General features: G+C 44.7%; 1 protein-coding gene across 1 annotated transcript in view; it reads right to left on the bottom strand.

The window, feature by feature from the left end:
* ANKRD29 (ankyrin repeat domain 29) overlaps positions 1-13,350 on the bottom strand; it is a 62,303-nt gene that overhangs the window by 2,095 nt on the left and 46,858 nt on the right. Inside the window, exon 9 of the mRNA XM_011988096.1 lies at positions 9,508-9,606. Within this exon, the coding sequence (XP_011843486.1) occupies positions 9,508-9,606 (99 nt within the window). The remainder of the gene's footprint in view (positions 1-9,507; positions 9,607-13,350) is intronic.

The raw sequence follows: 13,350 nt of genomic DNA, 5'->3' as shown, positions 1-13,350 counted from the left end.
TCTCGCCTCACTGTAACCTCTGCCTCCTGGGTTTGTGCAATTCTCCTGCCTCAGCCTTCTGAGTAGCTGGGACTACAGGCATGCGCCACCATGCCCGGCTAATGTTTTTGTATTTTTAGTAGAGATGGGGTTTCACCATTTCACCAGGCTGGTCTTGAACTCCTGACCTCAAGTGATCTGCCTGCCTCGGCCTCCCAAAGTGCTGGGATTACAGGTGTGAGCCACTGCACTGGGCCAGGTATGTTTTGATGAGAAGGCCGAGTGAGGAAACCTCCAGAACATAAGAGACACCTGGGAAAGAACAGCATTGGTGGCTAACACCTTCCACCTGACCCAGTATCACTCGAAGTCCATTCTTTTCACATTGCTGCTGAGATACATCCATTAGGCATCTAGTGAACCAGTCCCTACCATTGACAACAGGTGTGATGTGGACGTGGTTCTCAAACCTGTCGGTTTCAGGACCCTTTATACTCTCAAAAATTATTGAAGAGTCTAACAAATTTTGTTTTTAACTTATTAAAAATGAAACCCGAGGGCTATGTGCAGTGGCTTACACCTGTAATGCTAGCACTTTGGGAGGCCGAGGTAAGAGGACCACTTGAGCTCAGGAATTGGAGACCAGCCGGGGCAACATAGTGAAACCTCATCTGTATTATTTAAAAAGAAAATATTTTCAAAAAGAAAAAAAAAAAACCTGAGAAAAATTAAAAAATATATTTATTAATTCACTAAAAATAAATCCAAGTTAATATATTTATGAAAAATTAAATTTTCAAAAACAAGTAAAAATTCTGAGAAGAGTAGCACTGTAACAGCTTTACATATTTCTTTCATGTGTAGCTTAACAGAATACAATTGGATTCTCATATCTGCATCTGTATCCTGTTGTGATATGTTGTTTTGGTAGAAGGATATAAAGAAAATTAAGCTTCACACAGGTAGTTGGAAAAGGAAGGAGTATTTTAACAGTCTTTTCAGATTGTTGTAGATACTATTCTCTGATGCCACATCAATATTCAACAACTGGCAGTTTCTTAAAGGTTAAATGCAGTGTGAGATGTGAAACCATATCAGTGAACTTTAAAGCCCACAGGTTTATCTATTTATAGTTGGATCTTTTACCTATGCATGGTTTGTAACATGCACTGCTTATTTGGAAAATATCAGTTCACTGAGTTTGTAGAATGTTGGCACATTTCATTGTGCACTATCAAAAACTCACATTCTGGCTGGGTGTGGTGGCTCACGTCTATAATCCCAGCACTTTGGTAGGCAGAGGCAAGTGGATCACCTGAGGTCATGAGTTTAAGACCAGTCTGGCTAATATGGCGAAAACCTGTCTCTACTTAAAATACAAGAATTAGCTGGGCGTGGTGGCGCATGCCTGTAATTCCAGCTACTCAGGAGGCTGAGGCAGGAGAATTCCTTGAACCTGGGAGGCGGAGGTTGCAGTGAGCTGAGATGGCGCCACTGCACTCCAGCCTGAGTGATAGTGAGTGAGACTCCATCTCACAAACAAACAAACAAAACTGATCCATCAGAAAAGCCTTTAAGTTTTGGGAAGCTGTTAAAATCATAGTGGTAGATACCTTGTTCTTTCAAGTAAAAATAGTGTTCTATGAAAAATGTGGCAGGTTCACTTTGCAATTCAAACAACTGCACAGGGGCCAATGCAGCTCCATCTTGGATGCTAATCTACCATGTTTACTTCTTCTTTTTTCTTTTTTTAGACGGAGTCTCACTCTGTTGCCTAGGCTGGAGTGCAGTGGTGCCATCTCAGCTCCCTGCAACTTCTACCTCCCGGGTTCAAGCAATTCTCCTGCCTCAGCCTCCCCAGTAGCTGGGATTATAGGCGTGCAGCACCGTGCCCAGCTAATTTTTGTATTTTAGTAGAGATGAGGTTTCATCATGTTGACCAGGTTGGTCTCGAACTCCTGATCTCAAGTGATGCGCCTACCTCGGCCTCCCAAAGTGCTGGGATTACAGGCATGAGCCAACACACTCAGCCTGCCATGTGATTAACCCTAGTTTGGGGAATGCCTCTAAGATTTCTATTTTATCTACTTTTTTGTTGTGGTTCCTACTGAAAATCCTGCCCATCGACCGTCCCCATAAGTCCTGCCCTTAGGCAGTCACGTAGTGTTCTTGCCTTTCCCTGAGAGGTTGACTTCACTTGTCCTGTATATTCCTTCCCTTAGGCCCTGGGTCTTGGGGGGTGATGTCCCAAGACTGTGACTCCTGTCCCTGTTACTTTCTGAGAAACTGGACATGTTAGCCTCTTTTTATTTTTTTCTTCTTATCTGCTGTGATCATCTGGATGTCAGCTGCTTTCTTGGCCTCTCAGCTTCCTCAGATTTTTGGGGGCAGGTTTGCCTGCTCACTGCCCAACAGGTTCGCTTTTTTTTTTTTTCTTTTTGAGATGGAGTCTCATTCTGTTGCCATGTTGGAGTGCAGTGGCACAGTCTCGGCTCACTGCAACCTCTCCCTCCTGGGTTCAAGCGATTCTCTTGCCTCGGCCTCCCGAGTAGCTGGGACTACAGGCGCATGCCACCAGGCCTGGCTAATTTTTGTATTTTTAGTAGAGACGGGGTTTCACCATGTTGGCCAGGATGGTCTCGATCTCTTGACCTCATGATCCACCCGCCTTAGCCTCCCAAAGTGTTGGGATTACAGGCGTGAACCACCGTTCCTGGCCAGGTGCTTTTTCTTGAGATAATCATCATACTTCAGTAGACAGCAGAAGCACTGTAGGCATGCTCTCCATTTCGCCACACAGAATTTTATTTTATTTATTTATTTATTTTGGAGCCTTATTCTGTCGCCCAGGCTGGAGTGCAATGGCACAATCTCTGCTCACTGCAGCCTCCATCTCCCGAGTTCAAGTGATTCTCCTGCCTCAGCCTCCTGAGTAGCTGGGATTACAGGTGCCCACCACTGCTCCTGGCTAATTTTTATATTTTTAGTAGAGATGGGGTTTCGCCATGTTGGCCACTCTGGTTCTGAACTCCTGACCTCAGGTGATCCACTTTTCTTAACCTCCCAAAGTGCTGGGATTACAGGTGCGAGCCACCATGCCCAGCTCAGAATTTTATTTATTTTTTTCAACAGATGGTCTCACTGTGTCACCCAGGCTGGCATGCACTGGTGCAATCATAGCTCACAACAGCCTCAAAGTCCTTCGGCTCAAGCTGGGACTATAGGTGTGTGCCACTATCCCTGGCTTTTTTTTTTTTTTTTTTCAGTAGAGATGGGGTCTTGCTATGTTACCCAGGCTGGTCTTGAACTCCTGGTCTCAAGCAATCTTCCCACCTAGGTCTCCTGAAGTGCTGAGATTATAGGTGCTGGCCACTTTGCCCCACCATCACACAGAATTTTATTATTATTATTATTTTCGTCATTATTTTTTGAGACAGAGTCTCGCTTCGTTGCTTAGGCTGGAGTGCAGCGGTGCGATCTCGGCTCACTGCAACCTCTACCTCCCGGGATCAAGCAATTCTCCTGCCTCATCCTCCTGAGTAGCTGGGATTACAGGCATGCGCGACCACGCCTGGCTAATTTTTGTATTTTTAGTAGAGACAGGGTTTCACCATGTTGGCCAGGCTGGTCTCGAACTGCTGACCTCACGTGGTCTGCCTGCCTTGGCCTCCCAAAGTGCTGAGATTACAGGTGTGAGCCACTACACCCAGCCAATCACACAGAATTTTAAAAAGATGTATAGAAAGAGTCAAAATTTAATAAAATTGACTTTTTTTTTAAACTGCTTTATCAGAGACATTCTTAAGTACAACTGGTATTTTTGTAAGATAATTTACAAAATTTATAAAATAATTTATAAAGGCTTGTAAAATATTTTGCCAGTACAGTCTAGTGTTCCTTCTTTGATGTGTACTAAGGCCCCAACAGCTTCACCCACCATTGCTTTTGCTTCTGTAGCATTAGAGCAAATGTCAGCACAGTGAAAAAGGCAGGTAACATCTTGTTTGTTTTTCTAGGAGACAGGTTTTCTCTCTCTAAGGCTGGACTGCAGTGGCACAATCATGTAGCTCACTGCAGCCTTGAACTCCTGGCTGGACTCAAGCGATCTTTCCACCTCTGCCACCCTAGTAGTTAGGACTACAGGCACACACCACCATGCCCAGCTATGTTTTTTGTTTTTTTAATTTCTTAAAGAGATGGGGTCTTGCTATATTGCCCAGGTTGGTCTTGAACTTTCAGGCTCAAGTGATCCTTGCACCTCTGCCTCCCAAAGTGCTGGGATTACAGGCATGAGCTACTACACCCCACCTTGTTTTGACTCCTTAGACCTCCTGTATGGGTCATGAAGATCTTCAGGGGTCCAAGGATCCCACTTTGAGAACTGTTTGTATAGAGGAATCAGAAGGATGTTCTCGTGGCCGGGCATAGTGGCTCATGCCTATAGTTCAGTTACTTGCGAGGTGAGGCAGGAGTATCACTTAAGCACAGGAGTTTGAGGTTACAGTTAGCTTTGATGGCACCACTGCACTCCAGCCTGGGTGACAGAGTGAGACTCTGTCTCTAAAAAGAAGGATGTTCTGGGAATTTCAGGGGAGGCCATTAAAGGGAAAGTGGCATGCAGAACGAGGGAGGGAGGCTTGGTTGTAGATGTTACCTGTCTCACCATATTTTTTTCTCCTGCAGCCAAGCCTGGAACCCCAGTTGCTTTATCTGGAAACTTGATCCTAGGTGAAGCTTCTGCAGTCCCCATCTTCTAGCTGGATCCTGCTCCCTCACCCCTATCTGCTGGCTGGGACCTCACTTGTTAGGAAATGTAAGTTTGCCACAAATAGTCTGCTGTGCAGCTGTCCTGTGGCTGCACCCCTTCCCACCACATGGGACCCTTGACGCCAATGCTGGATTCAATCACAGAGGAAATTATTATGCTATGCTACTGCAGACCAGGGGCTTCTCTATGGGGTCAAGTTCTGTTAGCTTAGTTCCTGCAGGAACAGACATTGTACAGGCCTAACACCTGGGCCTGCAGAGAAATGCTCCTGGTAAACAGACCTAAGCTTCATCCAGTCTCAGAGCAAACACTCAGGAATAATTGAGCTGTCTACATCAGTGGCTGGTCCATGGTGAGCAGACTGGTGGGTAGTTAGAGGAACCTCTACGGTCAAGGAGAAGGGAACTTAAGAAGCTCTACCTCTGTCTACCAGCCTGCCAGCGTGCTGCCTTGTGTGACTATCTCCATGAATGTCCATATCCTCTGCCATTAAAAAAAGCTTTATACTTTCAAATCGTGTTGTCAAGTTTTGGTCATTCACATCACCATTCTGTCTTCCATGTCATTCTAAAATCCTGGTTTAATTCCTCTTCTCTCCCAGTTAGTCCCCACTAGATTCTCAGGTTGCTGAGACTGTACAGATTGATGTGATGGCGAGTGCCGCAGGCTAGCCCCTAAAGGCTATCTCGTTTATTATGGAGCAGGACCATAGGCCCATATTCATGATACTACAGTATCAAACCACTAAATCTCCCCACTGCTCCTGGAGGAAGATGTGCTCAGTCAAGGGGTTGGGAACATAAGACCCCTGCACCCAGGGGTATGGTTATAGTGTGAGGAATGGCTATAGCGTGAGGAATGGCTATAACGTGAGGAGCGGCTATTGGGGCGACCGGTTGGCCTTCTCCTCAGGCATCTGTCTCGAAGGCCCAGAGCAGAAGTCTTGGAACGCCTGGAGCAGAAGAGTGCTCTGTACTAGCTGAGAAGCCACTTTCTCCCGGAAGCCTCCAAACCATTCTTTCCTTCCCTGCTTACAGCTCTTGTCACTCCGTATTGCAATTGCTTTGTTTAGTTGTCTTTATTCCCCACTAAACTCTGAGCTTCATGAAAGCAGCAACTGTGAATCTTTTTCACTATTGCATTTCCAGCACATAGCACAGTGCATGGTATCTAGTGTTTGTTGAATGAATGAATGAGAGCCAAGAATGCTCCTTCTGCAGGAATCCCAACACCCTTGCCTGTGGAGCTGCTATTAACAAGACTGGCTTCTATGGAGTGGCTGGTAGGAAGCTGGGGGCTTCCCTCGGAGCTCCTCCCAGGTGTCTAAGGGCTTCTGCAGTGTGAGGCTCCAACAGGAGTGCCCCCACATGTTTTCAAGTCATTTTTAAGGGAGGGTCCAAAGTCTAGCATTTTGTCCACTGGAAAATACTTATAACCATTATTGCTGGTGATTATTCCATTATTCTAGGAGATGCACAAGGAATTGCATTTTTCAGTTTCTATACACAGGTACTAACATTTCCTCCCTGTGAAACTGCCTTTGCAGAATTATAACTGAGGAAATTATGACAGTGAAATCAGACCTAACCAACTCCATCTTGCTTGTAACCTTTAAGCTGTGCTTGTTCATTCCCGGGCATAGGTCAGACTCACTTTGGGAAGGAATTCAGCTTGTGGTTTGACTCTGAAACAAAATTGATAACAGCCCTTTCCCGAAAAGACCCCCTTCGTGCCTGGGGACCAGTCTGCCTTCGTAGGACTAACAAACTAGCTACAAGATTAGAAATTACAATTTAGGGCCAGGCGCAGTGGCTCATGCCTGTAAACACTTTTGGGAAATGTTTCCCAAAGTGAAAGTTGGTGAAACCCCATTTCTACTAAAAATACAAAAAATTAGTCTGGCGTAGTGGTGTGCACCTGTAATCCCAGCTACTTGGAAGGCTGAGGCAGGAGAGTCCCTTGAACCCGGGAGGCGGAGGTTGCAGTGAGCTGAGACTGTCTCTTATACACATCTAGATGTGTATAAGAGACAGGTGAGCCGAGATCGCGCCACTGCACTCCAGCCTGGGCGACAGAGCGAGACTCCGTCTCAAAAAAACAAACAAACAAACAAACAAACAAAAACTCCTGTCTCCCGCACAGCTGGCTCTGCGTGAATTACTCTTTCTCCATTGCAAGATCCCTGTGTTGATAAATCAGTTCTGTCTAGGCAGGAGGCAAGGTGAACCCATTGGGCGGTTACACTTGCTTGGATTCAGGAGGGTCCAAAGTCCAGCATTTTGCCCACTTGAAATTACTCATAATCATTATTGTTGGTAGTTATTCCATTATTCTAGGAGACACACAAGGAATTGCATTTTTCAGTTTCTATGTAACGGGTCTAATGTTTCCTCCTTGCCTTAATTCAGTACTGGATAGCTCACCAACAAAGACTGGTTTCTTTAGGAAGTCTGTGCACAAGGTCTAAAGATAAGATCTAAAGAAAGGCAATTGTGATTTCAACTGGCTTATCACACAGCCAGGCCGGCTAATGGAAAACAAATCCAAGTATCTAAGGAGAGATAAGCAGAAATGCTATAGACAAGCAATTCAATGGGAATGGGGAAGTAATACTTCTACATGCTGAGTCAAATGAAAAAAGTGATCCTTGGCATGTTGTTTAACTGGCACTTTTTAAGGTTTCTTTTCAAAATGTCATGAAACATTATATGTTTTTGTTTTTATTATAAAAAAATTTTAACACAGTAATATATGCTTAGAAAAATTCAGGGTATGTTAACTGTAAAGTATAAAGTAAAGCTTGCTTTTCATATCCTCCTCTATTCGTAAACACCAATACCACTTCCTCCTTCAAAAGTTTGTAGTTATGGCTCATGCCTGTAATCCCAGCACTTTGGGAGGCCGAGGCAGGTGGATCACAAGGTCAAGAGATGGAGACCATCCTGGTCAACATGGCAAAACCCTGTCTCTACTAAAAATACAAAAAAAATTAGCTGGGTGTGATGGTGCGCACCTGTAGTCCCAGCTACTCAGAGGCTGAGGCAGGAGAATTGCTTGAACCTTGGAGGTGGAGGTTGCCACTGCATTCCAGCCTGGCAACAGAGCGAGACTCAAAACAAAACAACAACAACAAACAAACAAACAACAGTTTGTAGTTTAGGCCAGGTGTTGTGGTTCATGCCTATAATACTAGCACTTTGGTAGGCCAAGGTGGGAGGATTGCTTGAATCCAGGAGTTCAAGACCAGCCTGGGCAACACAGTAAAAACACATCTCTACAAAAAGAAAAAAATTTACATTTAAATAATAAATAAATAAATAAATAAATAAAGTTTGTAGTTTAGTGCATTTTCTCTCCACTCTGTCAGTCAGGGTGGAGTGCAGTGGTGTGACCATGGCTCACTGCAGCCTTGACCTCCTTGGCTAGGTTCAGGTAATCCTCCCACCTCAGCCTCTCCAATAGCTGGGACTACAGGCACACACCATCACACCTGGCTAATTTTTGTATTTTTTGTGGAGATAGGGTTTCGCCATATTGCCCAGGATGGTCTTGAACTCCTGGGCTCAAGCGATCCACCTGCCTCAGCCTGCCAAAGTGCTGGGTTTACAGGAGTGAGCCTCTGTGCCTGGCGCATGCATTCTCTCAAGACCTTTCCTAGGCTACTCTCCTCTGCTGCAATCTATACATGTGCCAGCTTAAGCAGATGTTGAAGAGGAGGAAGCAAAATGACAATCATTAAAAAAAATTCTTATTGTGTACCCTCCCACTTCAAAGTTTGGCCTAATTGTAAATGAACAATTTAGGACTAGAAAAAAGTGAGTTTGTTTTGTACCAGTGGCATGTACTCCTGTTAACAATACAAAAGCAACCAAATACAGCACAAGCAATTCTCAAGATATGAACATCGAACTTATGGGAATGGTGACACCAGATACCAAAATGGTGATACCAGAATTTTGGCAGTTTTAGGGCACATCTTGGATGATAGAACAATACTTACTCCTATAGTAACCGCTCTACCTTTCTTCCTCACCTCCACCAGGAGGGTGCACCACTGTTAACTGAAAACCACTGGCCGGGCGCAGTGCCTCGTGTGTAATCCAGCATTTTGGGAGGTGGAGGTGGGTGGATCACTTGAGGTCAGGGGTTCAAGACCAGCCTGGCCAACATGGTGAAACCCCATCTCTACTAAAATACAAAAATTAGCCGGGCGTGGTGGCATGCACCTGTAATCCCAGCTACTCAGGAGGCTGAGGCAGGAGAATTGCTTGAACCTGGGAGGCGGAGGTTGCAGTGAGGCGAGATCACGCCACTGTACTCCAGTCTGGGTGACAGAGCAAGACTCCGTCTCAAAAATAAAGAAAACCATTGCTAGCCCCTCACCCATCACACAACGCATGTCCATGGGGAGCCTGGTGCTAAACCATTTGGAGATGACCTACTTCTGGGTCAGGGTTTCGGACACAGCAGAGAGCTCCCTCGCTGCTATCTATTGAAAGTCAGCCCTCAACACAAGGGTTTGTTTAAAAAAAAAAAAAAAAGAAAGAAAACCATTGATATGAGTCAGGGTTTTTATTAATAGTAGAATTTCCTGGGTCCAACTGTACTGCTCACTAATCACCTACTAATAGCAACCTTGAATGCCCTTACTATGCAAAGAATGAAGATGGTGACTGGAGCCAGGGAGATGTTTATCCTTCCTGGCCTAGGAGGACACTTCAAGGGGTCCAATGGCGTTAAAAGATTGCTTAAGTGGGTACCTTGTTTCTCAGGGATGGGTCTGCCCCTGCTTCTAGGAGCAGCGCAACTGTTTTAATGTTCCCGCTGAGCACTGCTGCATGGAGCGCTGATGTCCCGTTCTAAGAGAAAATGACAGTGTGTGTCAGGAGTGAGCTCACAGCCATTGGCATTCAGCATGTCTTTCATCATAAACCATCTGGGTGATAAGACTGTAACCTCATACCCTCAAGCTTCCTTATCTTGCCTTGTACTTTTCAAAGTCACATCAGCCCCTAGTATAGCGTCCTTGGATACACAACTGATGGTCAGTACAAATATTGCTAATGTTCTCTTCCAAGTGAAATAAGGAATCGGGCTGAGGGGGCACATGACTTCATGGTCACTCTGTTTTACACACTTTGGAACTTGTTGCAGAAGAAACAACAACATCGTGCCCAACATTTTTGTTCTTCAAGGACAACACATACAGTCTTTGTAGTTTTGCTGAGCCACTTCCAGCAAGGCTAGAGGAACAGCTGTTTAGCCAACGGGCTGACCTGTCAGCCCAGCTGCAGATACTCTGAGCACTCAGGTGGGCAGGACTGTGATTGTGGAGCTACAGGGCTTAAGAGGAAGAGTATGTGGGGTGAGGCAATGCCCCAGAGCTTTGAGTTGGAGCATTTTTGAGCACAGAAGGGCCTCACAGATGAGCTGTTAATGTTTTATGACATTTATTGCAAATATTTATCAAAATAAGAAACCAGCTAAATGCAGCATGTAGCTGGACCAGGGAGAGGAGGGGAGGAGACTATAACAAAACTAGTAACAGTGGGCAGCCATAAGACATGGTTCTAGAGGGTACATATGTCTATAAATAGTACCTAAATGCAAACTTAGTTTCCTAATTAATTACTCATAATAGAAACCACTCTGATTTTGTAAAAAAGTAAAATATCATACCCAGAGAAAAATTCCAGCAAAGTAGCATTTTTCTGTGGTTGCTTTTAAATACGTATGATAATTCACTACTCTTGTAACAATGTACTTGTCTAAATCTTAGCCAATCTATCAACCTCACCTGTGTGCAACATGGGTCAGAATTTTTTTTTTTTGGAGACAGGGTCTCACTCTGTCTCCCAGGCTGGAGTGCAATGGCGCAATCTCAGCTTCCTGCAACCTCCGTCTCCAGGGCTCAAACGATTCTCGTGCCTCAGCCTCCTGAGTAGCTGGGACTACAGGTGCGTAACAGCCGCCCTGCTAATTTTTGTATTTTTTGTAGAGACAGGGTTTCGCCATGTTGCCTGGGCTGGTCTCCGACTCCTGAGCTCAGGTGTTTTGCCTGCCTCGGCCTCCCAAAGTGCTGGGATCACAGGTGTGAGCCACCATGCCTGACCAGGAGTTTTTAAAAAGCCAAAGAAGAGCTATTTGAAACAAGACTAGATTTTGCAAAGTTCAAGCTTTCTAAAGCTTGTTCCTTTTATTCACAGAATTGACTTTCATAGATGGTATTCTTACTTTACAAGGTTTTTTTTTTTTTTTTTTTTTGAGATGGAGTCTCGCTTTGTTACCCAGGCTGGAGTGCAGTGGCGTGATCGCAACTCACTGCAAGCTCCGCCTCCTAGGTTCATGGCATTCTCCTGCCTCAGCCTCCCAAGTAACTGGGACTACAGGTGCCCGCCACCACGCCTGGCTAAGTTTTTGTATTTTTAGTAGAGACGGGGTTTCACTGTGTTAGCCAGGATGGTCTCGATATCCTGACCTTGTGATCCACCTGCCTCTGCCTCCTAAAGTGCTGGGATTACAGGCGCGAGCTACTGCGCCCAGCTAATTTTTGTATTTTTGTAGAGACGGGGTTTCACCATGTCGGCCAGGTTGGTCTTGAACTCCTGACCTCAGGTGATCTACCCGCCTTGGCCTCCCAAAGTGCTGGGGTTACAAGCGTGAGCCACCGCGCCCGGCCTTTACAAACAATTTTAACAAGTGCAACTTTCTGGCTTCTGCTTTTTTTTTTTTTTTTTCCTAGAGATGGAGTTTCACTCTTGCCACCTGGGCTGGAGTGCAGTGGCACGATCTCAGCTCACTGCAACCTCCGCCTCCCGGGTTCAAGCAATTCTCCTGCCTCAAACTCCTGAGTAGCTGGGATTACAGGTGCACATCACCACACCTGGCTTATTTTTGTATTTTTTAGTAGAGACGAGGTTTCACCACATTGGTCAGCTAGTCTTGAACTCTTGACCCCAGGTGATTCACCTGCTTCAGCCTCCCAAAGAGCTAGGATTACAGGTGTGAGCCACCACACCAGACCAGGAGTTTTTTTAAAGCCAAAAAAGAGCTGTTTGAAACAAGACTAGATTTTGCAAAGTCCAAGGTTTCTAAAGCTTGTTCCTTTTGTTCATAGAATTCATTTTCATAGATGGTTTATTCTTACTTGACAAACAATTTTAACACGTGCCGCTTTCTGGCTTCTAAAACTCATGGCAGGCCAGGTGCAGTGATTCACACCTGTAATCTCAGCACTTTAGGAGGCTGAGGCAGGACGATGAGAGAATCACTTGAGCCCAGGAGTTCAAAGGTCAAGACCAGCCTGGGCAATATAGTGAGACCCTGTCTCCAAAAAAAAAAAGCTCATGGCAGATGAAGTAGCTTATGAGCTCATTAGCACAGGGGAGAGAGGCCAACACACTGACAACAGCAGTTCTGTATTAACTGTCAGCAAGAGTGGAATCTAAAAATATAAAGAGCAGACACAAAATATCCAAAAAGCGTCTCGGGTCATTCAAGGGCAAGTAGGTTTTATATACATTGATAGACCCTGAGAGGACAGCCCCAAAGCTAAGCCACTGTGTCAATTTAGAACAGATTTGGTGTCCTGTATTTAATAAAACAGGAGCATTATATCTCAGGGGTCAGCAAACCACAGCCTGCAAATCAAATCCTGCAAGCTAAGAACTGTTTCTACTTTTACAAATTTTTGCAGAGGCAGGGTTTCACTCTGTTGCCCTGGCAGAAGTGCAATGATACAATCATAGCTCACAGTAACCTTGAACTCCTGGGCTCAAGCAATCCTCCTGCCTCAGCTGGGACTACAGCCACACACCACTGCATCCATCTAATTTTTAAACGTGTTGTAGAGCTAGGGTCTCACTATATTGTCCAGGCTGGTCTCTAACTCCTGGCCTCAAGCAGTCCTCCTGCCTCAGCCTCCTAAAGTGCTGGATTATAGGGATAAATCACTGCGCCTAGCCTGTTTTTACATTTTTAAATGATTTTAAAAAGATTAAAAGAAGAAAAAATATTTCATAATATGTGAAAACATGAAATTCCATAAATACAATGTTCAAAAATAAAGTTTTACAGGAATTAAGTGTTTTTTTGAGACAGGGTCTCCTCTGTCGCCTAGGCTGGAGTGCAGTGGCTCAATCACAGCTTCGTTTCCCAGGCTCAAGCCATCCTCCCACCTCAGCCTCCCAAGTAGCTGCGACTACAGGTGCATGCCATCATGACCAGTTAATTTTAAAAACTTTTTTTTGTGGAGATGGAGTCTAGCTATGTTGCCAAGGCTGGTTTGGAACTCTTGGATTCAAGTGATCCACCCGCCTCAGCCTTCCAAAGTGCTGGGATTACAGGTATGAGCCACTGCACTGGCCCTTTTTGTTGTATTTTCTATGGTTACTTTTGGATTACCACAGCAGAGCTGGGGCAGTTGGGAGAGATTTGTATGGCCCACAAAGCCTAAAATATTTGCTATCTGGTGACAGTAATATTTACTAATATTTCAGTAAATATTATTAGACATAAATATTTACTCTATAGTATATATAGTATATATTTATATTATATAGTATATACTCTATATTATATAGTATGTATTTACAGTATATAGT

This window comes from Mandrillus leucophaeus, unplaced genomic scaffold, assembly GCF_000951045.1.
Source record: "Mandrillus leucophaeus isolate KB7577 unplaced genomic scaffold, Mleu.le_1.0 Scaffold322, whole genome shotgun sequence".
Lineage (NCBI taxonomy): Eukaryota > Metazoa > Chordata > Mammalia > Primates > Cercopithecidae > Mandrillus > Mandrillus leucophaeus.
Note: the sequence above shows the minus strand (reverse complement) of the source record. Positions and strands in the feature narration are given on the sequence as shown.